This window comes from Apis cerana, linkage group LG6 (genome assembly GCF_029169275.1).
Source record: "Apis cerana isolate GH-2021 linkage group LG6, AcerK_1.0, whole genome shotgun sequence".
In the NCBI taxonomy this organism is placed as follows: domain Eukaryota; kingdom Metazoa; phylum Arthropoda; class Insecta; order Hymenoptera; family Apidae; genus Apis; species Apis cerana.
The window spans coordinates 5,674,069-5,701,884 of record NC_083857.1 but is presented as its reverse complement, the minus strand read 5'-3'; the positions used below and the strand labels follow the sequence as shown (position 1 = coordinate 5,701,884).

Genomic DNA, 27,816 nt, shown 5'->3' with positions numbered 1-27,816 from the left:
GTATCTGGCGTCGTTTCGGGGGAAGTATGATCGGAAGGGTGAAGAAGACACGAACGGAAAAGTCGAGAGGTGTTTAATGATCGACGATCGTCGATTGCTTAGCGAGCAAGTTGGGTAAGGGATTTATTTTCGAGTGTTTTTCTTTTTTGTTCTGCTTCTCTTTCGCAGATTTTTGCAGATATGCTTTCGAATGCTGGGATAAAGATTTTTCGTAGAGATATTTTTAAGATTATCATAGAGTAATTTATTATATTTGAAAATGATGAAGATGAAACGGATGAATAGAAATATATAATATTATATTATATTTATTTTTCAATCAAAAATTAAATTCTTTTCTAAAGAATTACACAATCGTGTTAATTTTCCCCTAGATATGCAATATGCATTCTTTTTAAATCGCGAAATTGATGGTATATATAAATGGTATATATATTGTTTTATAAACTTGACCGGTTCGAGGTTAAGTATCAAACTCCCTATACAGAACTCCTGCCAAATAGACGAACTAGGCCGAATGACCATCATGGGGTATCACGGTATGGGGATTGGAATCTGGAGAAAACCGCCAAATAGCCTGCAGCCAAAGGGTACCGTTTCAAATTATCGCTGTTTGGGAAGACGGTGGCATGGCAAGATACATCGCGCCATCTTTCCTCGCGCAATATTCACCAGGGACAAGTTTACTCTCTCTCCAACGTTTCCGGATTCCATTTTCATATTTTACTTTCTCCCTTACCAATTTATCCGAGATACGAATTTAACGTATCTTACCCTTCTTCCATCTCGATTTCTTTTTACAATAACTTGATAAACATTTAACTTTTATCAATGAATGACGCAATTACATCACCACTGACATTCAGAAGCATTTAATACTCTCGAAAAAGAGCAACCTTTGCATATCGTTATCGTTGAATCGAAAAAAACTACCTCCATCATCAAAGTAAAAAATAAATAAATAAATAAACAAATTACTCGACAAGCTACCACGTTTTATGATCCATTCAAAGCCCAACAAAGAAGCAAAAAAAGGAGAAAAGGTAAAATCGGCTCCCTCTTCAAAGTTCTGCTCCCTTTACTGTACGAGCCAATGTACGAGTGTTAATTCCGTTCATCGAGAGAAAAAAAAGAGAGAGAGAGAAAGAGAGAAAAGACGCGCGTGCGAGGGTAAAATCGCGATCCCCCTCGAGGGCCTTTTTCGTACGGATCCCTCGCTCAGATTTTCGAAGGAAATACCGTGCTGACTTGTTCGACGTCGCATTCCACCTAGCCGAGATTAAGCGGGAATATTTAGCAAATGTTTCGTATAAATCAAAGCGGCGCAATATGTTTCGAGTTCGGAGCGAGGCTATGTAAATTCATGGTAATATCGGCTGGCCACCCCGCGGAGAGCGAAGAGTTTCGATTCAGGGAAGGGGAGCGAGGGTGGACCGAGAGTTAAACGAACCGGGAACCGAGGAGGATTCGATAAAGATGTAAGTGTAGGGTATTTATTTTCAATGATTATGAGACGAAAAAAGGATTCGAAAGTAAGGAGAGTTTTAATTTGTGAAACTGTTCTTTGAATTTATAAGATTATTCGTATTACGAGATTTAGAAATTAGATAGGTAGGTAGATTGTTTTTTGGAGAAAACTTTCTTATGAAGTTATTATCTCCTGTTACATTGGAAGATGACTTCTCTTATGGAATGATTTAACAATTAATAATTAGTGAATTAATTGAAGGATAAATCGAAAATCTAAAGAAACTAATATGCCCTTAATAAATAGTTATATCTTTATTACAAATAAAGAAAATTTAAAATAATTTGACCAATAATAATATAATACCTATAATAATTTTTATAAAACTATTTTAAAAAAAGATTTACCATTCATATTTTCTATGATATATACAATTGTAATAACACAAAAGAAGGCAAGAGAGATGATAAAATTGATGAAATAGTTTTTAGAAAGTTTTGGTTAGAGAGAGAGAGGGACAAAGGTGAAAGGAGACCGAGAGAAAGAGCACAGCCTAAAGAGGGTAGCAAGCGCGTATTTCATGAACCCCTAAAGCAGCCCTAAGCATTGCTGCAACCGCCACAATCCCATTCATTCTCTTTATGGGCTCCCAAGTATTCGGGAGCGGGCTTGAATAAATCGGAAATTTGCCCCCGGGAAACGGGCCACCCCCGCACCATTTGCCTACGACTTTCGAACTGGTCACTCGCGTTTACCCCGCCTCTGCTACACACGAATCGTCGAACGATATGACTTATCGTTGTGCACGTTGTGTATGAGGGGTAATTTTAGCTCGAATCGGTGGTAGTAGATTAGCTGGAACAACTATTTTTGCTTCTCGCGCACTACGATCGATGCGAGATTGTTGCTCTTTGTGCATCATTATTGCTCCGAATATCTATTCAAATACTACAATATATCTTTTCATTGGATATGAACGAATTTAAATAAAAATACTGATTACAATAAAATTGAAAACATGTGGTTCTAAGTAAAGCTCATAAAAGTATCAGAAGATAAGATATCAAAATCGACTTGAAGATATAAAATAATCTGATCGGATTATAAGTTAATTTTTTCGCATAAAACACGCGAAAATATTGGATAAATTATAATAAATAAATGATTTATTATTATACATTATGAATTTTAAATAATATTGTAAATTTTAAATTTTGCAATATTATACAATTATATACATATTCGAACATAGTCGAACTTTGGGGATGGGCATAATTAATATTTCAAACATAAATCACACGAAATAATCCAAGAGTTCGAAACTATGATAAAACGAGGGAAGGGATGATTCCATTCCTCTATCTAACTATGCGGAGAACATGTTCCATGAGAAATGCTCTAAGCTATTTACCGGGTTAAATGTCGCTAGACAGAAGCTATAAAACATTCTACTAAACCTGCAACTATAATTCTTCAGTGTCAAACTATTTTTCCATTTTATATTATTTTTTTTACATATTGCAATTTATGATGTTTTTAATTCATTCGAGATGAATTAGGAATTTTCTTTTTACAATAGATTAACGACAAGAAAATTTGGAAATTAAAAGAGGATGAGTGTAATTTTTGAATATTTAATTCTTATTGCAGACTGTGTGATTAACAGACACGAGTGATGCTTTTATCAAGAAATTTTTAAGACATGATATGCAACAATTTCTTTATAATTCTAATTAAGACATTAAAAAAAAAAGAGTTATCATTAAAGATAACTCTTTAATATTAAAGATATTAATTTTAATTACGATAAAATGTGTGTGAAAAGATTATAATAGATGACGTGTCAGTATGTTTAATCGGAGAGTTTAGAAACAGACGAATTACGCAAACAGATCGATCGCGATGACACAATTAACCCCTAACTTGGAAGGGTTGAAACTTGAATAGCTAAGGGTCTTGATGGTGAAACCTGCACAGAATCCCTAAATGCTCGTTAGTAAACTGTAAATTTAGCAGCTCATGGGCTAATTTGCATTTGAATCGAGGTACGTAAACTGTGCGGAGGAAAAGTATTCGTTATGTGACCGTAATGTTAAGTTCTTTTCCCATGGATATATTGATCTCTACATTCTCTGGTAACTCGTTTAATCATCGCACCTTGAAATAACAAAGAATAATAATATTATATTTCAAACAATATGAATATTCATTACTTATCATCATATTCATTTCCTTCTATAATTAACATTCAAACTCAAGGATGATCAATCATAACCACTTTTATCCCCGTATAAATATCTCTTCTTATTTTCTAACGCAAATTCGTTATAAAATTTACGTATGCAAGAAACATTTATCAAAGAAACCTTTCCAACTATTTTTACCACCAATTACTACCACCAAAGAGGAGGAAAAAGAAACGATTCTTACCCTTTTTCCACGCGCAATGTTCCCTAACGAATCCTGTCGCGAGCGAAACGAGAAATAAGGAGCGTGGAGAGCGAAGCTAATAGTGATCGATGACGAGTGAAAGATCCCAAATTCGAAATCTCTCTCTCTTGGAAGATGTTCATCTCGCGAGCGTAGATATATCGCCCTCGAGATGGTACAAGGTAAACGCGTTAAAGTTTCACGAGGTGAAGGGCCAGTTGCCAGACAGCCGAGGCCGAACTTACCCTACCAGCTATTCAACATCGTTTTAGCAGGACCACGTGGCCACCCTTCGATTCGATTCGCTGAATCGAGAGTCGCCTTCGACTCGTTTTTCTTCGTTCGTTCTGCGTTATATTAGTTGGCCCCGCGGGTGACGTTTCACCGAGGCTGGAAGAGTTGAAAAATTATCCCCGATCGCTTTTAACCCCTGTGACAGAGATGGAGTTATAATAGCCTCGAAACCGTGGCGCGTAGAAAGTGTGGAATGTGGGTTGATAATGTATGGGGGAAGAAGAAGGATGACTATACGTGAATTTAGTTTATCTTCCTTCCTTCCTTCCTTCCTGGAGTTTCATCGAGTTATACGTGAAATAATGCTCTTCAAAATTGAGATGACTGTACAAGTTTGGAAGAAAGTTTATGAGTTTCAAGTGAGTTTTCCTTTTTTCCCTTGACAGGTTTATCGAACGGAGGAGGATGTAATATTCTTCGAAATTGAAATAATGTCAAATGTTCGCAAGTTTGTTGAAAGTAATAGTTTGTAAGATTTATTTCGTTTATCTTGAACTTTTTTTTAGTGGTTTAAGGTTTCGAAACTTCTTTGAAAACTTCTTTTATATCCCTCCAAGAGGATATTTTGCTTTTTTTTTTTATTCATATTTTAGTACTCTAGCTTAAACTCGCTCTATGAAACTTTTAACGTTAACGGATTTAAGAACTTGTTCAAAACGAATTAACAATTACGAATTTATTTCTAGTCGAAAACTTGCGTCATTACTATTCTCTCTATTTCTAGATATAATTAAAGACCTCTAAATTGATATGTATGTATCAAAAATCATCCTCATCATCCCCAAAAAACAAACAGGAGTTAATCGAAACCGAAGTCAATCCAAGATGGAATCGAAATACATCGAACATTGATGGAAGGGACCAAGCGGGAAAGAAGAAGTAAAAGAAATAGCAGAAGAAGCTAAGAAATTCCATGATTTCACGAAAGCGCGGCCCCCTTCGTCTTCATTTAAACGGATTCGCGTGTCCCTCGGTCCTTTTGGTCCTTCCAATCGGACAGAAATGTGCCACCGAAGGACCACCACAGACCTTTTTGTCGAAACCAGGGGTCACCGAGGGTCTCTTCAAAGAGAGAAACTCGCCTCTCAAAGTCTCCACGGGAAGAGAGACTCCAACAGCCTCCTGTAGAACGAGTGGAAACGGGTCTATGCAATAAGAAGCTGGACTAGGGGTTGTCAGAACGGCCTCTAATCGGCCGGTATCTTTAGATCCACCGTCTTTCTTGCTTTCCTTCTCTTCTCGCCGACGTCTCAGATCCCTCCTCGACAAAGGTTCTTTAACGAATCCCTCCATCCTCGAGGAGATGAAAGAACGCTCGTGAATATTGCGCCTCTATTTAATCACCACCAATTTCGCCCATTGTACTATGGCAAATAGGTTTTTGGATGATGTATAACCGTGCTCTTTGCTCTTGTTGTTCTGGAGTTTGATTGTAAATGAACGTTTCGCGTGTTTTGTTTCGCGTGAAAGCATAATGTTAATTATAATATGTTAATATAAGATTTTTATATAATTTATTATAAAAATTCTATTGTTTATTTCACTTGCATTTGTAAATCGTTCCATCGTCCCTTAATAATTTTATAATTTTCAAAGTTTCAAAGTCGATTCAAGTTTATCGATCAATAATAACTATTAAACGTTAAATTCTCTCTCGTCGCCTTTTCCGCCCCAAAAGTCTTCGAAACTTTCGAAACAAAGTCAGTGAAGAATAGCCAAGCGCTCTTCAACCACCACATTTCCAAAGGGATGAAGAACCATCGAAAGGACACGACGCTCAATTATACGAATGTTAGGACCTAACCTCTAGGCCCCTAAGATCTTGAGAAACTTCGGCAGAATGATCCCCGAGCATTGCGTGTCGTCCGTTGAAGTGTGTCTCCATCCATCGGGTTGGACTTCCAACTCCAGGTGGACGAATTACAGAGGGATCGTTAAAGTTGGCGAGGTTTAAGCTCCCCTCTATCTATCTCTTCCTACCAGGTAAAAGTTTAAACGCTCCTCCAAATGGAATACACGAATTCCCAACGATGAATACGTGGAATGAGTGTGGAGATTGCTCTCGACGCCTGGCTGGGGGAAATAATTAACTTTTTCCAACCGGGAAGAACCGTTGTACGAATATGAATTTTTTGGCCAAACTTCCGTTTGCTTTTTGGTCGAGGGGAACGAGCAATGTAACCATCCGTTGCACGGTAAGCGAGCATCGCAATACGAGACTGGGTTAAAGATCTTGTGGATGAATTTAATTTTGCGTACTTTCACTGGAATTAATTTAAACGAAAAAGATAAGATGGAAGATTCCTGCGAAAATATTACAAAGCATCATCCACAGTATTTTAATTTTCTTAGGTTTATAAAATTAATAATAATTTATTATATGTGGATAAAAATTGATCAAGCCTTTAACTCAAACATTTCCAAAGCGTCTCCTTCTTATTCATATAATTTATTTGAACAATTAATTTCCACATTCTCCAATTGATATATTTTATTCTAAATTTTATTCTAAATTTCTTATAATAATTATCTTTAACTTTCATGGTTAAATCTCTAATTCGATTAATTCATCCGATTACACTTTATTTCCCTTTATACAATATCTTCCAAGATGGATGTTAAATAATCTCCTACAGGACGAGATCTCACACTTAGATGTTTAACCAATGAGAGCGTCTATTACCTTCGATGGTTTCTCGCTATAATCTGAGCAGCCAGGAGCGAGGAACGTTGCTGTCCGCGCGGAAGGGTTGAACCGTGGCGTTGCAACCCCTGCAGGTAGCTTCCACCACGCACCCACATCCATCCCGTGAGCGTGTAGATACTCATAGAAACGGGCGTGATTGTTCCACCGGTTTCTCTATTGGGATAAACGTCGACCCCTCCTTATCACCCCTTACCCTATGATGGAAAGGGTCCTTCCACAGTCGCTGGAACGGAACCCCCATCGCCTAAGGGGCTGCTAATTGATTTTAGAAGTTCCTCCTTCGGGCCGCTCTCCCCTCTCTCCGCTTCCCTCTTGTATATACCGAAGGCTGAATTTTCGAAGGAAGACATCCACGCTTCCTGTCGTGGCCACCGTCTAAGAGTCTTGCCTCCTAAGTCGTCTTAGAGCGGCAGTATTTCTCAACTCGTGAGTCATCGCACTTTCCAACGATTCGTTTGGATTATTTGCGCAATAAACGTTGAACATTTGTATTGAAAACGTATGTGGAACACTTTGGAGGGAGGATGAAGTGGATAGAAAAATTTGACGAGAATTTAAATTTGTAATTTGCAATTTATGATATACGAGTCTCGAGTTTTGATGTTTATATTGTGTAACAGTATTCGTAGGATCGATGCATTGAGAATTTTTGTAAGATGGAAATATTTAATGCTTTCGATATACTTATAATGCACAAAAGTTATTGAAATTATACATTTTTTATGTATAATTGTGAGAAGATTATTTCAAAAAATATTGGGAGACACTGTCTTAAAGATCTCTGGCCGCACGACGTTCACCCTTGTTTCTCGTTAAACGGAGCTCAATGGAAGCCTTCCCTTCATCCACGAAAATCGAAGTCGTATCAAAGTCGTGATAATAACGAGACGTAGATCTAAGGGAAATCAATTTTGTTTCTGTTTGATGTTTACGTTCCATATTAAACCGCAATTAATTGTAATAGGAAAGACAAAAATTATAAAACAACTTTTATTGTGAATCAACTGTATCTTACTTAATAAAAGAATTTCGATTTATATTTTAACATTAGATTTTTAATGTGAATTATTATCAAAGTAGAAGAACCTTCGAAGACATAAATAGCAATCTAAAAAAAAATAAAAAAATAAAAATCGCTCGTCAATGAATCCTCACTCTTTCGAAAAATCCCAAAAAACAATACCACCAATCTGCCAACGAATCTTAAAAAAGATACGAAACCACCTCGAGCAATCTCCTAAGAAGCTCCTCCGCGAGAGCATCAAATATCTCTCGTTTGGACGTGGAGCTTTTGAGACAGAGAGAAATCGCGTGTCAAGGGGGGCAAAACATCCCCCTAAAAAAAAAAAAGGGAGGAAGTGGCGAGCAATGGCCACTACGACCTCGGCTTTAACGACGCAATCAACCAGATCGTAGGAAAAGGCACGATACTTAAAGAAGAGACGCGAGGCCAGGGTGATAACAAGACGCGGGACCTTGAGGGCATCTCGACCAGGGCGGAACCACTCGGTGAACTTGGTACAAAAAAAGGAGGGGGAGGGGGAGAAAAGAAAGAAAAAGAGTGGAAGGAGTTCGCTTGCCAGTCGTAATCACCGCCACTGCAACAATGCAACCCCCAGGGTTTGAGTTCTTTCCGCCCACGTTCTCCACCCACCTAACTCGACATGGCTGCTGTCGCTTCGCTGTCCTCTTCGGTCGCGGTCGAGCAGAGAGGACCAGCGGCACTCATCCCCCTTTCTCTCGCTGATGGAAGCCTCTCTGTAGATAGAGACAGCCCAACCTTGGGCACAATAAGCTTCCGGTTTATTAAAATCCATCCCTCTCCCGATATTTGCTCGTCACGATCAGCTGTGAACCGCTCGGATATATCCGCGTGCTCGAACGAAAGCAGGAGATCAATGGACCGACACGACACACGAGACCAAGCGTGAAATCGTGGGGAAAGTTTGGACAGGTTTTTTTTTCTAAATGAAAGAGACAGAGAGTTGAATGTATTTTTCTTTTTTTGGCAATTCTTTTGTGTGTTCAATGATTCAATGCGTTTGTTTGTATAAATGGTACAATTGCTTTGAAACGTTCGTTGATGATGAAATTTTCAGTGATTCGATAAAAATTGGATCGCGAAGAAGATGTAGGAAGGAAAATAGTAAAACCAAGAAATTATTACATAACAGGAAGAGGAATAATTATTATCGATTTTCAAATTCAATTACATCTGACAATTCTTGATTTTCATGCTAACCTACGAAGAATAGATAGAAAATTGTGTATATTCACATTTAATTTATTCACATAGAATACCCTTATTTAAACCCTTATTTCAAATACACCTACATTTTCGAGTAATTCGCCTAATGAATCCATTAAAGGGTCTAAGCGTAATCACCCCACTCGTTTCCCTTTTTATCCAACAATCTCTCCCTTTCTCCTCCCCTGCCCTCCTCACACACCCTTTCATACACCTTTCACGCAAACTCGTTCACCGGCCATCACCCATCCCCCCCATCAATCTAATCTCCCAAGGTATTAACGATAACCCTGCTCTCTCTCTTTCTCTTTCTCGCAAGAACGAACACAACAAAAATCCGCGAAAAAGGACAAGTATTCCCCTACCTCCTCCTTACCCCCTCTCTCTCACCTCCCTCCTCGGTCAGGCTCGCTAAATCGTCCATTAACGCGCACTGAACCCTTGAAAATATCCTTCGGCGAAGAAACAAAAAGCCTACGGGGGCCAAAGAGACAGAGCGCGAGAAAGGAACAAAAGAGAGAAAGAGAGAGAAGAGGGATTGACAAGGAGGGGGGAGAAAAAGGCAGTGGGTGATCCGACTAGCGGCAAGATATTACGTAAGGGTGGCGGAACGCCCGGTACCTTTGTCGCCACTTAAAAGGGTCGTCCCCTCCCCAAACCCAAACGTCGTCGCCGACTTCTGCGAAGTCGTGCGAGACGCAGGTGGCCCGCTCGCGTTATCGTTGCTTCGCAGTTCGTCGAACACGAACGCCAACCCCTTCGCTTCTTCCGGGGAGGAATCCAAACGATCCCGCCCGAGGAAGCCAAACGTCGTTAATAACTCGCGGTACGTTTAATGCAGCGCTATGCAGTGACGTCTCTCGTCACGCACGGGGATGATGGAGAAGGGAGGGGAGAGATTGCTAATTACAGCTCAAACCCTCTTTAAAATTGTGGACTGGATGGAAAGCGGATTGAAGAAACGAATGCTTGCCCGTTGTTGATCTTGGGACGTGAATGGATGGATGGATGTATGTGGGGAAGGGGGTGAAATATGACTGGAATTTGAATCGGCACGGTATTTAATGGAGGGTTTGGTGCTATGAGGAAATGGATGAGTGTAATGAGGTTAGATCGATGGATTAGATTTGGCATCGATGTGGCACGATGTGAGGGAGCAATTTATGAAAATGATACATTTTCCTGGTATTCCATATGGCGAAGTATTTAAAAATTGACTTTGCAAATTGATTAGTGATTTGTAGCGATTTAATTTTTTTGTCTCTTTTTTTTGATTATTCATTTATATATAATCATTCGTTTATATTACGGGTATTGTTCTTTATATCCATTTTAAAACAGTATTCGAGTTGTCTATAATATTTTATTATGGAAATAAAAAGAATTTTCGATGACCGAATGAAACAGAAAATGACAGAGATCATCTTATAAAACTTTCCTCCTTTTATCTCGTTTATCATTTTATTCTATAATCGATCTTAATTATTGTGAAAAATAAAATAAAATAATATCGTCGTAAATTGGCGACGAAATATAAAATTTCAATCGAGATATTTCCATTACGTACAAAAAGAAAAACTCGAACGAAATAATTAAACACAAAAAGAATATCCCGTTCCACGAATTAAAATATTTATAAATAACCGAGAATTCATCCTCCCTTTCTCGCTGATGGAAGAAGCATTCAAGAGGGCGAAATTAATCTCGTTATTCCGAAACAAACGAGATCTTTTTCCTCGGCCAAGGAGGAAGGAAGGAGGAGGGTCCATTTTTCCAAAGTAATTATACATTTCATCCGCGAGATTATTACCAAGCAGAAACGGTGCCATGCATCAACCGGCATTAGTCACCAGTCACCGTGGACTTATTCGACGCCATTACACCTCGCCATTGTATCCGTTCACCGCGGGCTAACACGAAATCTTGACACGGACAATGCATCGCAATTTCGAATCCCGATTCTTCCACGATCCTCTGGCTGAAACGAGAGCGAAGAGAGAGATAGAGAGGGAAGGAAAGAGAAGGAGGAAGAGGGAAATCGACCCCCTCGATGCCGAGTGCGCTGTAAATCCTGACGTTACATCATTAATGCGGCGGACTCGTTAATTAATTCGCCAATGTTGTGGCGTGCCTCTCTCCGTGGAGGGGGTGCGTTAAAGACCCTGGACGATTTGCTTCCCGTAGAAACACGCGTATATTTGCGCCCATACGATTCTAATTACCAGAATGACACGTCCAGAGCTGGGTTTACCGAAAAATCATTCGATGCACCCTGCCACTCGCAATACGCCAGCTCGAGGGGAGCTCGATTGAATTTACGCCTAGCCTCGCCGATACCTTCCTGTCCGCTTCGAGAGTTGGCATCGCTTCGATTCCATCCCATTGGAGAGATGAAGAATGAAGTCAGCTCGTTGAATTTTGAGTTTATGATCGATTTCATGATTTTCGAGGGGGAGGTATAATTGAGATAAGAATTAAGATTTGAGAATTTTTGAAAATTTTGGGGGACTATGTATTTTACTTATTAAATTCAAACATTGTTATATTATATTATATGATTACATTAATCTTATTGTATCATGTTCCTTTAATATATACATCAAAATAACTTTATCAGAATTTTCATAATACTTATAATATCTTTCGAGTATATATAAATATCTAAGTAGAAGAGAAACTTTAAGATACGTTTGAGCATGAAGATTGAAATGATAAGCGATACAAATTCTATTTATATAAACGTGTGATAGGCCGTATGTATTGGTAAACAAATAAACGGCTCGGGTATCAGGAATAGGTGGAGATATTATTTGTAAAGCTTGGATGCATTCACGAAAAAATGTTCACGAATCCGTGGGGATTACTGTGATATTTTCTATCCCGTTCTGTTGTACAAGACCAATTTGGGATCGGTAAGTATGACGAATGGTCGTGGCCAAACGTGAAGTTCGAGGCTACGAAATTACGGGGCTTTCATAAGGATTACGCGCAAACGAGTGGTATTTTTAAAGCTCCGGATGGAGGAAATGCTCGAAGCAGCTGCAGGTGACGCATCTCCCCCATGAAAACGCGTTTTTTGCTACTCCCATAGCATTCCATTTCTTTTTTAAAATCACAAATATTATCGTTCGCTTAACAATCGTTTTTAAATTCCTTAAAATTTAAAAACATCTTTCAAACTTTTACTTTTCAATACTCTCTCTCTCTCTCCCTCTTTAATTACCATTTTCTTATTCTATAAATAATTCATCGATACCAATAATTTTTCCAAAATAACTGTAAGCAATAAAAATCACATAGCAATGAAAAATATTTAACATACTACATTTCTTATGATAAAAAATCATAATCATAACCAAAATCTCAATCAACCCTGTCACAAAATAAAACAAAATTTCTTCCTTCGCAAACCTTACCCTCTTCCACCCCTTTCACAATCAAAAAAATTAATCACCAACCACGTCGATGTTAATGGACCTACGAAACTCTTCCTCGTTCGACTCATTAACTTTCATACGCGCACGCATATCGTTACGTGGATCGCGTTACGAAGAGCGGAGAGAAAGAGAGAGAGAGAGAGGTCGAGACTCCCTGATGAAACGGAATCTCATCAAAATGGACGCGAATCCGTGCATTGATTCCCAGACTTGCTCGAGCCAGGTTGGCAAGCGTCAAGCTTGTTACCGGGGCTTTTCCAGGATCGCCGCGTATCACGCTCGCATACGTGCATAATTAACGAGACGTGCCACGCGGCACGAGCGATAAATTTTGACGTACAAATCCGCAGCGACACGGATGCCACCCTAACGACGAAACGCCACACCCTCCACGCTCAAACTTTTCGAAACGCGGCCGCAACACGAGCTGCCTAACACCGGGAGTGCGGTTCGCCGCAATGGCGCCGGTTCCCTCTCGACGGCCCCCCTCTCTTTAACTACGATTCTAGACCGTTGTCCCTGCTCCTTCCATCCGATCACGGGCCCCCCCTTTAACGCTTATCGGCCCGCAGAATGCAGCTACTCGCGCTCGATTTAATCTGCCGCGCGAGACTGGCTCCTCGTAATAATTCAATTGTTCAGGACTGTTGAACGGATACGTGTTTACACGGATAGATACGTATTGTTGATACTTATCCATCATACAGAAGGATCAATTAATTCGCTAGTTAATTCGTGTTTTTAATGGGATGGATTTTTTGTAATTCTGTGACATTCCTATCGAATATATTTGTGCAACGAAATATAAAATGATGAGTATTGGACGGTAATTCTTAGACTTGAATACACGATTCTCTGTAAATTACTGGTAAATTTCTTTAGAATAATTTTGAGAAACAATTTTCTTGAAGAAAGGAATTATTATAAAGTAAAGTTTAAAATAAGGAAAGTTTGAGAATTGATCGAATAATAATAAACACTACTTTTTCATTATTATAAATAGTTGTATCTTTTACTTAAGGAGAAAATTTTAAGTTTGCAGATAATAAAACATGTACAAAAATGAACTTTGAGCGAATTTAAATATGCATCCCCTTGATCGATCGCTTTTTCGCTAAAACCTCTATTCTCTCCCCCATCCAACCACGATAATGGTCCAGCATTGCGGACCTTGACAGTGACCACGTATCGCAGAAACCTGGCCATATGGCGCATTATCCTTTAACGCGAGAGTCGTTCTCACCGACTGAATCATTGCGCAAGCCTGCAAAGGCGGCCGAGCGCAGATTAAACCGTGCAAAGCCGATTTCGATGAAAGGCAACTTCCTCTTGCTCCTCCCCCTCCCGTTTTCGCAAGGGATGCATCATCCGTGACGATGCCACGAGTTATATAGCCGTGGGAACAAGGGGAGGGTAGTTCGTTGGATAATAATTGGAGAGTGCGTAAATTACGCGAAAGTCGTCGGATTCGTGGAGATCGTAACGATGATCTAATGAGTTTGGCGAGTGAAAGGGAACTGTTTGCACAGGACAGGTTAACCGGTGCTCTGGGATGATGGGATGTCCCCCGTGAAAGGGGGATTTTATTTTATCAAGATATATTTTTATGGGTTTTAATTTATTAGAGGTTAAAATGTACGCGTCAGTTATCTTAGAATTGTTCTTAGTCTTAATTAAGTTGTTTGAAAGTTAAAGGAAAGAACGTGAGTGCAATTAAATTATTGTATTTTTTAAGATAACGAGTGAAATTTTGTGGAATGTTATATTTGATTATATGATTTTGATGAAACAATCGGAGGCCCTTAGATAAGATTTCATTGGATTATAAATGTTAGTTAAATTTTTCTACAATGAAAAATTAAGAATAGAAATAATAAGATGAAAATAAATTTATAATTATTAAACGTTCTTCTATAATCTTGAAGGATTATACTTGTTAAGCTTATAGGATTAAAAGTACACGTATTATATGTAATATATAAAAGAATGCGAATATAATTCGATAAAAAGCCAGAAAAACTTGGTTTTAAAAGAGATTCTAAAAGAAATGAGATACGCTTCAAAAGAAATACGCTTTAATGCACTTACTTTTGTATGATTTATGAGATAAAAATGACAATGCAAGAAGTGGAAGAACTAGATATAAATATATAGTAATATTATTCTCGTTGGAAAAAATATACATATGAGATGTAGAAAAAGCTTATATAAATGTATATATTTTCGTGAAGAAATTTATGAAATTTACATCTGTCAAAATTAAAGAGCACATTTTAAAAGAACATACCAATATTAAACAATAATACAAATCTTATTTATTAATTTTTCCCCTTATTAAAAATATTCAGACTGAAAATTACGCGTCTCTCTCATCCTCGTTTCCTTAAAAAATTTACCAACAATTTTAATCACACTTGAACTCTTGAAACACTTGAATATATATATATTTAAACGAAGACATCAAAATCAAACGATGAGAAATAGATTATCTTCATTCCCCCAGAGAAGTGTCTACATAATATCACCCTTCAACCACTGTGGGAGAAGATAAAATACGCCTCTAAAATAAATCATTACGAGGGAAGTTCGAAGCACGATGACTTCGAAGTGTACAAACCAGCCTGGCCACGATCCAACCTTCATCCAGCTAAATTTATTTATCCGGCAAGGCTATTTGTTACTTGTCGCGTGCCAATATCGGGTTCATTAGTCGAGAAGATCTTCGACGAATTCGATTTGGCTTCGAGAACGAAAGCAGACCAGTCTGATCGACTATAAACTTTCGCTTTGTAAAATGTAAATAGCGCGTTGTCGTTCCTCCCTCCTCTTGTCAAGGCTATTATCCAATCCAAAGGAAGATGAGGAGAAAAGTTTAATCGTCAGAGATAAGGTATATAATAAAAAATGGAGAGACGCGTAAACGTGTTTGTTTCTCTCTTGCACACGGAGCCGAAGATATGCGTATAGAGTATATACGGTTATTTACATTCGTCTCTCGTATAGAATATACAAGTCTAGCGATATTGCTTTCGCATTTGACCTGTCTGTTTGAGAAGATTTTATTTTTCGTTCTGTTATCTCGCTTGCTTATTGAAAAGTCGGGTTATAAGTTGTAAGATTGAGAATGAAAATTCTTCTACACGATAGAAAATTTTTTTTTCTATTAATTTTAAGGGAAAGGGATTAAAAATCTAACTCAACCAAGTGAATTTCTATTATAATATCGACAAAAATTAATTCTAAAAGAATAGAAGAACTCTTAGAAAATGATTATCTAAACGACGTGAAATATTTGAAAATATTTTTCCTCTCTATCTTTAATTTTACCCATTTAATATTTTGAAATTAAAAATTTCTCCTTGTTTAAATCTCGCGCTTTTCCAAAAGTTTTAAAAAATTTCCCAAACAAAACTCGTTTGCTTGAACTTTCCCTTGAACTCCTCTTCCCAATAACCACCCTTCGAAATTCCAAATTCTTGAATGAACGAAAACGATCAAAACTCGCCCCTCACCAATTCAACTACCTCTCTCGCCGTCTTTCCTCTCGTTCCACCAATTTCGTCCCGTAACTCGTTCCCGAATTCGTATCGTACAGATCAGAATCCAGTATATCTATGGCCGATCGCAAACTTCACCCCCATATTCGCATCCCTGCGGGGATGTCCTGCGGGATCGTGGCACAAGGATAATCGCGTGCTCCACGATAACGACGTTATCGACCAGACGATTCGAGGCTCGCGATGTGATACAGGGTCGACGGTAACAATTAAGCTGCTATGATCAACCGATTGTCGTGGCTGATCGTCAACAGTGATGGGCTCGAGTACACACAGATCAAAACAATTCGATCCTCGTATATATATATATATATATATATATATATATAGGTTGAATGAATTTCTACCAAGGTAATATCGTAGAGTTTCTTTCCTCGTCATTCACCAATCATCGTTCAACCAAAAAATTCATCAAAAATTAATTCTACATCGAATTGAAACAAAATATATCAAAACAGTTCTTTCAACCGAGAACTAAGTTTCTATATTTATTAATCGACATTGTTTACAGAAGGTTGATCTAATATTTATAAATACTGTTCAAATCTTGTTTACGACGCACTTAATCCCATCACTAGCGGTCAGGATACGACGCTTCGGGGTTGTTCATAAGCGCAGAGACCTATCGCGAAACGGGTCGTAACGGATCCGCGAGTATCCCGTAGACGTTGAACGAGGGCAATGTCGGTTCGTTCGTACCTACGGACACTTAATTAATTCACTTTGCGCCGGACTACCCGTTTGTAATGTGGGATAGGGGCCGCCTAAGAACCCCGAGGCGGTAATTGATTCAAATGCTTCGAGGGTATTACGACCGCGGAAGACGGTGTGCGTGGATCCCAATATCAGCCCATCCAAACCACCCCCGGGTGTTAAATATGACGTATGCGACTTGTTTGCACATTTGCGTGTCTCTCAGATTGAGATATGAATCACGAGTTATCGATATGGGCTTGCTTTTTATCTCGTTCTTGGAAAAGTTGTTCTTGAAATTTTAATTCTTTTAGTTGTTTTCAATTTCGTGTTAAATTTTCCCCAACTCGGGAAGAATATGTGATGGGAGGAATTTAGATCGATAGAAGAGGATGGATGGAATCTGGAATGGTTTTTTTTAAGAAAGTATATAAATTGAATAATTTTACTTGAAAGATAGCTTTTTATCTATTCTGGAGGAATCTATTAGAAATTTAAATCTTCGAATATCTTTAGATATTCAAAAGCAAAAGTAGAAAGAAATATTAATGAATAATACTTTTAAATCTATTTACATTAATCATTTTAATATCGATCATTCCACAATTTCCTTTTCCAAAAATAACACAAATATCAAAACCATAGAGAATCAAACGTTTTACTTAATTTCTTCCACCTAGAAAGATTCTTATCTCCTCCAAATAATTCATATAATTAAACGATTCCGTTTACCCCAAAGACCACAATATCAGTCATCGATGTGCACCCCCTATCAGGATCTCCTGGCCAATACCAATGAGTCAGAAATTGGACCGTAGTAACCGTTTCGAAGGGAGGCTAGAGATACCATCAGGACAGGAGTTTCGCATCAAAAGGGTTGTTACAAAGGGTGAAATCGCAACGTGCCTCCCGTAATACCGCGTGATGCATGAATTTAATTAAGTAATTGTACAGAGCAATCTCTCCTTTACATTAATCTCCTTTTTCTCTTTCTTCTTCTATTTTCACCCTCTCGCGTCTCCTTCGTCTTTCCATTATACCGAAAAATTTTCATAGCCACGAAACATTTGCAAAAGTTCTTCAAAACGAATCGCAGAGACCATTGTTCCAACAGCGACTCTTTTCATCTTGGGATCTCTTTGAGCAAAAGGGTGGAAATGATTTTTGCACTTGGATAGTGGCTTTAATGCCGCTATTTTATTTATCTTGTCGCGAGAAATAATAAAAGAAATGGAAGGAGTCGATGAATAATGAATTCTGTTTGCTCGTTTAATCGTATAATCCGTTAAATAATTTTAAAATTTTGTGTGATTCTTTCCCAATAGCAAATATCATCGATTTAATATGCTATTATAAATTCGCACCGTTTTTACAGCTGCAAAAATTTGTTTCATCCCGAACAAGCAAGTCATTTCACTGAGCATCATCAACATCAACTTCCGCGAAAGCGCAAAAAGAAAAGAGAGAGATAAACAGAGAAAGAAAACGAGAGATGGAAAAGGGTGATTCCAAGGGAAAGGCCGAGAGAACTAATTTCATAGTTTTAAGGGCCACTGAAATTGAGCCGGGTCATCGCTAATTGGGTGCTGTTCTGGCTAGATTGCGGTCACCTTGTTAGAAACTCTCTTTCCACGTCTTGACGTAGCTGTGAAAATATACGTATCCTCCTACAGAACGAATCTTCCTTCTCCAACGCGTGTATCCTGACATGTATGGACTCGAAAAAAAAAATAGAAAAGAGAAAAAAAGGAAAATGCGGCGACTCGTTAGCGAGCAACCTTTTATCCCAACGATTTTCCAATTATCGTGTTTCTTTCGTGACCACCCACCTCATTCTAATTACGCTCTTTTGTTTTCGTTACTAAAAACGTTTAAATCTCCGTTACAGAGATTTATTTGGCAAAATAATGCACGTTGCTTCGCGTTTCCTGCACGGAACGAATGAACGGAAGCTTGAAAATCTAAAGTGTCAGCTTGGAAAAATTTGAAACACTTCAACTTTTGAAAACTAGAACGTAATAAATGAAAAGTTTGAAATTATCACGATTTCGTATTTCATAGTAAGCGCGTTGATTTAAATTCCCCCAATAATGAACGTATAAACACCTAATACATTCGACCATCCACCTATAAACCTCTCGCGTTCGCTCGTGAACAACAAACATCCCGGCCCTTCCCTTAATTTAAGATCGTTCCACGGATGAAAACAAATTGGTCAGAATAGGAAAACGCTTCCTTCCACTCGATTGGTGGAAATATCCGGGAGACCTCGAAAGGGATTCCCATCGCGTGGAAAAAAGAGTATGACCAAGGGACTTCTGGAAACCGGCGATCACTGGTTTTTTTAATTAAACCGAAAGTCAGACCCACTCGCTCGGCCCCCCTCAGAGTGGAATCCCCCCGGACAATCGAGACGGTCGGTTTAATCACGACGTAATAATGACGGCAAATAAATTAAACTGGACCGTAACGGTGTCCGCTCCAACAGCCCCTCGAAGAAAGATCGCGTGCCGGAAACAAAAGACCGGCAGAACGATTCAATAAAGTTCGACGAAACGGGGGTTCTGAACAGGGGGGGAGGTGGTATCTCGGTATTAAGAGATGTTTAGAGATTTTTCGTTTCGAAAAAAATTTCACATTTCACGATCCTCGAGTATCTTTCACTCGAGTATTTTTCTTTTTTTGGAATTATTCTTCTGGATTTTATAAGTCGAAATATACGTAGAAAATTTCATTTTCGTTTATTACTATCGATGAGACAGAGAGAATTGTTTGCAATAAATAATCATCGAAGCATACAGATTTTTATTACGTATGCTCCTGAAACGTCATTTATGAGATCTTTAAAAGATCGGATTAATTTTACGTAACAATTCTTATTCTCCAATATCTTATTAACTTTTATCTACTCAATAATACTAATTTACACAGAAAGTAAAAAAAAAAAAAAAAAAAATAAGATAAATTTCATCTCCCTCAGCGAGTCAAAAGATAAAAGCATATAGTTGAATTAACAATTATCGCAGAAATACCACAAAATATTATTCTTAGCTCTCACTATCTTCTGGTTGTCGAGATAGATAAACACTCATTGATGATAAACCAGCGATACGATCAATTGTTGGAGTATATTATCGTTAATAGTAAACCTAACCATTGTGATTTTCGTAGAAACAATAAACGCAATTTTTTCCTACAAAGAGGTTGAAGATCTTGCAGAATCATTTCACAAACAGAGATTAAAGGATTGATTTATGAAGTAAGTTTGAAAAATTCATTTAGAATTTTGCTAACTGACTTTCATATTAATCGTTCGATAAATTTTTATTATATGAATTGTGTATAATAAAGAAAGAATTTTAAATTATTTTGAAATGAATGAAATGACAGAAATATAAAATAAATTAACAGCATTGAGAAGTGAATACCATTAATTCTTACCGTTCTAAATTTACCGTTTCTAAATTTCTCGAAACAAACTGATTCACCTCCTCTTCCCTTATTCCTTTTAAATAAATAAATCAATCGATTCCACGAACATTCTAAGAGAAAAAAGAAAACTTTTTACGTTATTACGAAACATAATATTTCCATCAAATCCCATAAATAATCCGACCAACAACCAAATCACGCAGCGAAATCACGTACACGCCTCCACGCGTTTCGCGGATACATCATCGCAGATTTCGGCAAGCGTAAATTCCATGAATGCGAATTGATCTCGCCTCTCAATAATTCTCAAGAAACGAAGAGCGGGCGAAGGCAAATCACAGAGTGCCATGCGAGTGTACATAAATAGGAGGAGGGGTCGATAAACAGAACGGTCACGGGTATTTAAGCACGAGCACGCGTTCTCCGCCGCCTGTGTCGCGATATATGCACGTTCGACGAACCCTCGTACGAGCAATGCCTCGTAGATAAATCGAGTTGAAATCCCCGTTTCCAATATAGAGCCACAATCCCGTGGAAAGTGCGCGAACAATTCCTCGAAACGGAAAAATGTTGCGCGCCTGTGATATACTTCCGGTGGTGATTTGCACGCTCGCGTGTTTCATATGCCATTGCACACCGTGCTCCCCTGATATTGGACAGCCGCTGCACTTGGGTCAGGTAATGTTTGCAACGATTCCGTTCCGCGTTAATTTAAGCAGAGGATAATATATAGATGATAACGTCGTGTAGAGATCGATTAGAATTTGGAATTAAAATTTTTACGAGTTATAGAAATGATATAAAAATTGTACTAATTTCTTTTATACTTTCTCGTAATTTCGTAATTTCAGAAATATTATAGTATTAGAGTATTATATAGTGGTGATATACAAAGTGTCTAGTAAATTACAGTAATACAAATATTTTAAAGATTGATACATAAAAATATTAGTTGATGCTTATTTAATTTGCAAGCAATTTGTGTTAGATGAAACGAGATGGAGATGGAGCAATGAGTGTAATCTAATATTCACGACTTGTTAATACAAATATTTTATTCTTCCTAATAATAATAGAAAAACAGAAGTATTTTCGCAATTTACGCTTTACGTGTCTCAACACTATAAAAGCACAAAGAAAATGTGATTAAATGTGATTATTTGTTAATAAATGTTTAGCATATATATGAGAAATACGATATTATATCGATTATCTTGTATGATTAGCTGATCCCTCAATTACTATAACAGCATATTTGTCACTGTGCACAAACAGAAACACGATTACATTCGCATAATCACATCCATAAGGTCAGTTCAAAGCCAGTTCGTTTCGTCGATCATGCGATATCCATGAATATGACATATCTATATCCACACACATAAATTTGGAATCAACGGTTCAACGTGAGCACGAATCTTGTCAATATTGGATCGTTACGCACAATTGTACGCATTAATTTCCAAACTCGCATGCGTACGCACGATTCTAATTCGAATATACCATTGCTATCATTACTATCACGTGCACAAAGGGAAAATGCGACGAAACAAATAAGAATTTGATTCAATTATTCATTTTTATGGTGTACCTGCGTTCAATTGTAATGAGTTCTCGAAATATTTTGAAAAAGAACGATTAAAATTTTTCTAATGAGAATTTCTCATTGAACAAGAAATAAGAAATAACGAACGAGCGACGAATATTGAATCTCTATTCCAATATCAGTTTTCAGGAAAATGGTATTTCTCTGCTGGAATACCGATAAACGCAAGCTTGAGTAGGTGTGGGCAGTTTCTGGTCAGCCAAACATCTTCGAACACGTTCACGGCGAAATTCACGGCAATCAGTTACAAGAACAACATTCCAATTGCCGTCAACATCGATGGAAGCGTAAATGGGAAAGATATTGCCGCGACTTGGCAATTCCAAGGATCGAAAAGAAGATTGGGTAAATTTTTTTACTCGATAGAAACAAATAAACTCCATAGTTTACATAATCTTTCCAATTTTTAATTTTGACGAATAAAACTAATGAAATGTTATCAGAATATCGTCTCTGTACAAAGCGAAAGATGCTCGATCGATCGTCACCTCTCATTTTCTCTCCACAGAAAATTTTATCCTGTCGAAACGGTTCGACGAGCGAACAAGTTTATCAATTTTATTTTATTCCCAGGGCCTTTTCGTCACGTTATAATCTCTGTCAAGTACGACACGGTTCTCGGGATGTTGGTCTGCTCCAAGGGTACGACACATCACCAGGGATACAAGTTCGTCATGATTTGGTCCCGAGAGAGGAGCCTGCCTTTGCCGATCTTCAAGGAGCTCAAGACGAAACTAGGAGCATACATTAATCAAGGGAGAATTCGGATGGTGGATCACGGGAATTGTTAAACAAACCGTGAACTTCTATGCAATTCCGAGCCTCGACACACTTGGCCCGCTGATAATTTCGTTTTCGTATTTAATCAATAAACGTTGTTGAGGATTGAATTTTCTTTGAGTTAATTGGCATTAAGAAGTCATGGATCCAACGTGGATGCAAATTTGAAGAAACGATTAATTCGAAGTTTTTCTATTCTCTTTGAAATTCTGAATAAAAATAATGAATTAGTAATTATATTCGATAAATTTCAATTCGAGTACAAACTTTTCAATAAGTAAGTTTTATTTAATCGAATTTTTCTATTGAAATTCCAGATCAATTGTGAATGAAATTGCTTCTTTAATCGTTTCCCTATATTTCTTTCGATCGTTGATCAACAAATTTTTAAATTGTATAAATATAAATATTGAAATTCATCCGACAATGATAAAAATCGTTAGAATATAAAATGGAAACAAAGATATGAATAAAAAGAAGAATAAAATTTCTGAAATCGTAATTCCCAGATATATTTATAGACGCCACTCCTATAGAGTGAATCATTTACGAAGGGTGACGCAGAACTTACTCGTTGAGCTCATGAAATATTCGTGTAACAAGCAAGTGAGCCAAGAGCATCAACACCTGCGGTCGAAATGATATCTTGAAACAGTCGGCCATACCATTGTGGCTTGAGTTTCTGCCACGAATCACCAATAAAAATGTCATAAACGATTTATTCAAATGGAAATAATAATATCTCCGAGGAATATCTCTTTGACCAAGAAATATATACGGCGATCGAATAAATTTTGAAGTCAGACGAATAAAAAATATTATTAGGAAACAAAAAGACTTTGAATTACGAAATATTATTCTAAAATATATTACTTGAATTAACTATAAGATTTCAAAATTCTCTTTTTCTTCTCTTTTTTAAAAAAAAATAATAAATTCTCGAACTTATGTAGAATAAAAAAAATGATGAAATAAAACAGAAATAACCCCCCTAATTTATTTGACAAAAATTCGCAGGCGGGTTTACGACTGTCCACGACAACTTCGAAATATATCACCTTCCAGTTACACGCACCTCCGACCATGCCGTTAATTGAACGTGATTACAACTATCGCTGAAACTACCCTTCTCGCATAGTCGACGAGCATCGACGCCCCAACACGACGATAAAATATCGAGCGCACGTTCATTGGAATGCGTGAGCAAACTCGAAGATCGAGTGCTTCGCGATGTTAACGTTCCAAAACCCATCCACAACCTCGAAATCGTTCGACTATTTTCCAACTTCCCTCCCCCCCAACCACCTCGAAACGGTGTTTCAAAAGCGAGCCGCAGATTTTCAACACAAAACCCGTCCATAAATCCCACGTATCACAATGACCGTGGCCGTAATAAATATTGCAGGCAAACACCACCTAATGGGGAACGCCATTTCGGCGTGGGCTTCGATGATATTGTTTATGGGGACTACGTACGCGATATAATGGAAATTCCGGCGTCCACCCGACTATTTATGGGGAACCGTCATGTGCTATCCATAGCCATACATACAGACCCTACCTTCCCATGGTATATAGGCCACGTGACCATCCCATAGGGACAACTCTGTGCACCTCCTCCTCCTCCTCCCTCCTTCTTTTTTCCACGGATGTTTTATACCCGTTCTCCCCCCCTATCTAACCGGTGTTACCCTCCTTGGTTTCGTGAAATAATTATGAGCGAGTGTTGCTTGATGAGAAGTAGTAGATACGATGGTGTTTGCACTCGTGTAATTAGTATTTAGATGGTATATTATGATAAAATTTCTTTTTGTGCAAAGTTACTGGAATTATTTAAGTTTTGATAATCTGTATTATTTTGGTGAGTCATTTTTTTTGTAGGACAATTGTGTAAGTGCGTCTCGTGTGATACTGTGAATACTGAATATTCATGAAAAAATATTGATGATATGGTTTCCGATCCTATTTGTAATTAAGCCCAAAGCCTACGTGTAAATCATTCAAAATGACGTCATTCATGACCATTCACTATATATTAATGGTATGTCACCCCATACGTAGGTAACCGCACTTATATACGGTATAGAGATATATGTATATATATATAGGCCACGTGACCGCACCACAGGGACACCCATTAAACCAACCCCACGGATCATGATGTCCCATGAACATCACTTGAGGGATTCAGGATTGTCTCGTTCACAAAAGAGGCACAGGTGCCAGGGATCGTGGCTTTTTAAGAGCCACTATTATCGTTTAACTAGGAGAATATATATATATATATATTGCTCTCATGAATGGGTTTCGTTGAAATAAATTATCGATAAATTATTCTAGTTTTTAAATTACAGCGTCGTTCTTCGTGGAAAAAAATATTATTGTTTTATAGATCTAGTAATTTTATTCTAAAATCATAAATGCGTTAAATTCTACGCTACACGTGTTTCACAAATATTTTCCATTAGTGAAATTGAATTCTGAAAGTTTTTTTTTTTTTTTTACAATAAAATTTTATTACGAGAAAACTTAATTTGTATGGAGGATTTTACTATTCATTTCCAAAATTTATTAAGCCGCTTATCGAAATTCTACCGACGTTCTATGTATTCGAAATTTCGATACGAATAATCGAAATCGCGTTATGATAAAAGTTTATAACAATTCCTGCGATTAGTATCGAAAGTGCATTGCATAAATACAGCATTAATTCGTATAAATGCACGTATCGAGAATATTGAAAATATTCATCGTTTCACGAATAATATTCGTGTAACGTAGGATATATATATTTTTTAAACAAAATTATTGTCTCGTCAAAAATAGTAGCACGAAAACTGACATATTGTAAAAACAAAATCTTAATCAAAGAATATCTTCAACAAAAAAAAGAAAAAGACTGTGAAAGACCTTTGTGAGTTTTTGATGGATGTACTTCGTATCTACGCGACGAAATAAACGACCAAAGAATGAAATATACGTGTCGAGGTCAGATTGAAACGCGTCAAAAACATTTTCCACTTGAGACTAATGCTTCCAAGAATCGTGTACAGGTTTTTAATACATTCAAGAGAAACTTTATTCTTTGTTAGCCTTTATAACTTAAATAATAATATTTATTATTTCAGTGAAACACTATTGAGTGTAATCCACACACACACAATTAGTTTTAATAAAAAATGTAATTAAATTAACTCTACATTCTATTTTTCTTTATTTATCTGTAGCATTAATTAATTAATTAATTAGTAGTACTAGTATTAGTATTCATCAAAAGCTTTTGATGAAACGAGGTTTCATTAATTATATCTGATATTGTTCCGGAATATAATTAAGTGAAACTTGAGAACTTTATTTAAAAAAGAAAAGATATGTATTATTCGTTAAAGATTTAATGAATAGAATTTAACCAAAAGATCACTGACATTTTGTTTAAAAGAAAAAGTTCAAATATTTTCTTTTTTGAAAAATGAAAAAAGAATTTCTATTATTTTTACACGTTTTCATAATTCATGTACATATAATATGAAAATATCTTTACTGTCACAGGAAATTTTACAAATTTAACAAATTTATCTTAAAACTTCCCCTATTTTAAATTTTTCCCATGCGAATCCCGCTGTTAAATATCCTCTCACGAGGTGCGAAACATCCACGACACGTTACAAAGACATTTAATTATAAATCGTTTCTCGAATGTTAAAGGTAACCCACCTGACGTGCCGCAAATACTCTGCACACGAGATAAATTGAACTTCCTCGGGGAATATTGAAACATCCAATAATTAAATTTTACTCGTTGTGTGTAGAGCGCGCTAGTATCGTTTCCCTGTGGGTACACGTGAAATATTAAATGGAAGAAACCGATATTATTTTCAATGGAATTTCAATTACAATATCATTAGATCTTTCTTCCATAATGTTCGACACCTCGTTAGAATGGCAGATAAAAATTGAATCAAAAAAAAAAAAAAGATAAAGAAGAAAGAATCAACAGAAAAGGCAAGAAGAGGTTAGGTTAATTTGCCAAATGTCCTCGTGACTCTCTTTCAATGGCGCCCTCTTTAATGCGAGCAGAGATAATCTCGTGGAAGAAAGAAGACTCTTGAATATGACAGATTTATACCTCGTGTACATGCCCTTTCTTTAGATCGTACATAAAGCTATATGTACCATTTACTGACCCTTCGAAAGCCTCTGTGAATCGAGGATGTTCGAATCTTGAGAGGCTTTCGCGGATTAGCAGATCAATTGGCGTTTCTCCTCTCATTTCCGTGCAAGGTCTATATTAATAGACTATATATTAGAAAGCTTTGTTGAGGTGTATTGGTGTAAGAGGGCAATATTAGGCAATTTTGACTCTTTTATGTTTGTTTAATTAAATACAAAGAAACAAACGACGAAACGATTGCTGAATTTAATATAATTTCTAACAAAAGATTACACAAACGAGTTATCAATCCAATTAAAAAATAGAATTTTATCAAGATTTTTTTAAGTGCTAATTTCGGAATGCTATTTGATGCTCGAAGAAAAAGATGATATGATTTTGATCTATTTTAAAATACTTATTAATAAACATTGATCAAATAAATATACTTTCAAATATCTATTCTCAAATGTTCAAAAGACGACAATATGTAACACATCAGCAAGAATGATTAACCTTGATTTTAATTAAAGAATCGTGATCACGATAAATACTTGAGAACTTACTTATTTTCTTTTCCGTAAGAAGAAGAAAACTCAATTACTCGATAACTAAGAATCCCTTGATTCGTTCAATTCTGCTCAACTAGTACACTCTCGTAATACGATCCAGGCCAATTTAGCCGGATTTTTTTCGCTAAGTCTATAAGCTTGTATGCCGACATCATTAACGTCGTGATTTTAGGATTCTATTTTAGGCGATCGAAGGGTGATATAGGAGCGTGTAGAGCGGAGATAAGGGTGGTCCCACCAATGACAGAATATCGTTTACTGCAGTTCTCTCCAGTTCGCGTCCCTTGCCCAACTTCCCATGGGATTAGACTCCCCTAAGCTACATTTACATACACAGCCAGAGTGCTGCTACCCCGACTACCGTTAAAAGGAAAGAATTCAATAAAAGACGGCCACCGTCCCGTTGTCTCAAGCTTCTAAGACACTGAGACCGTCTGAGAAA

The 27,816-nt window shown here is 37.2% G+C and overlaps 2 protein-coding genes across 2 annotated transcripts in view; one reads left to right on the top strand and one right to left on the bottom strand.

The window, feature by feature from the left end:
• The window catches only part of LOC107998302 (uncharacterized), a 201,811-nt gene that overhangs the window by 51,800 nt on the left and 122,195 nt on the right, over window positions 1–27,816 (bottom strand). The window lies entirely within an intron of this gene.
• LOC107998307 (uncharacterized) lies at window positions 20,677–22,762 on the top strand. The gene is made up of 3 exons (XM_017057505.3): window positions 20,677–20,944; window positions 21,995–22,217; window positions 22,446–22,762. The coding sequence occupies exons 1-3, from the start codon at window positions 20,834–20,836 to the stop codon at window positions 22,661–22,663; spliced, it is 552 nt and encodes a 183-aa protein (XP_016912994.1). The 5' UTR covers window positions 20,677–20,833; the 3' UTR covers window positions 22,664–22,762.

Excerpts from the sequence above, each read along its gene's own strand:
- LOC107998307 (XM_017057505.3), top strand. The coding sequence starts at position 20,834 with ATGTTGCGCGCCTGTGATATACTTCCGGTGGTGATTTGCACGCTCGCG. Across the intron at positions 20,945-21,994 it reads AGCCGCTGCACTTGGGTCAG|TTTTCAGGAAAATGGTATTT; the intron begins GTAATGTTTGCA and ends TTCCAATATCAG. Across the intron at positions 22,218-22,445 it reads AGGATCGAAAAGAAGATTGG|GGCCTTTTCGTCACGTTATA; the intron begins GTAAATTTTTTT and ends TTTTATTCCCAG.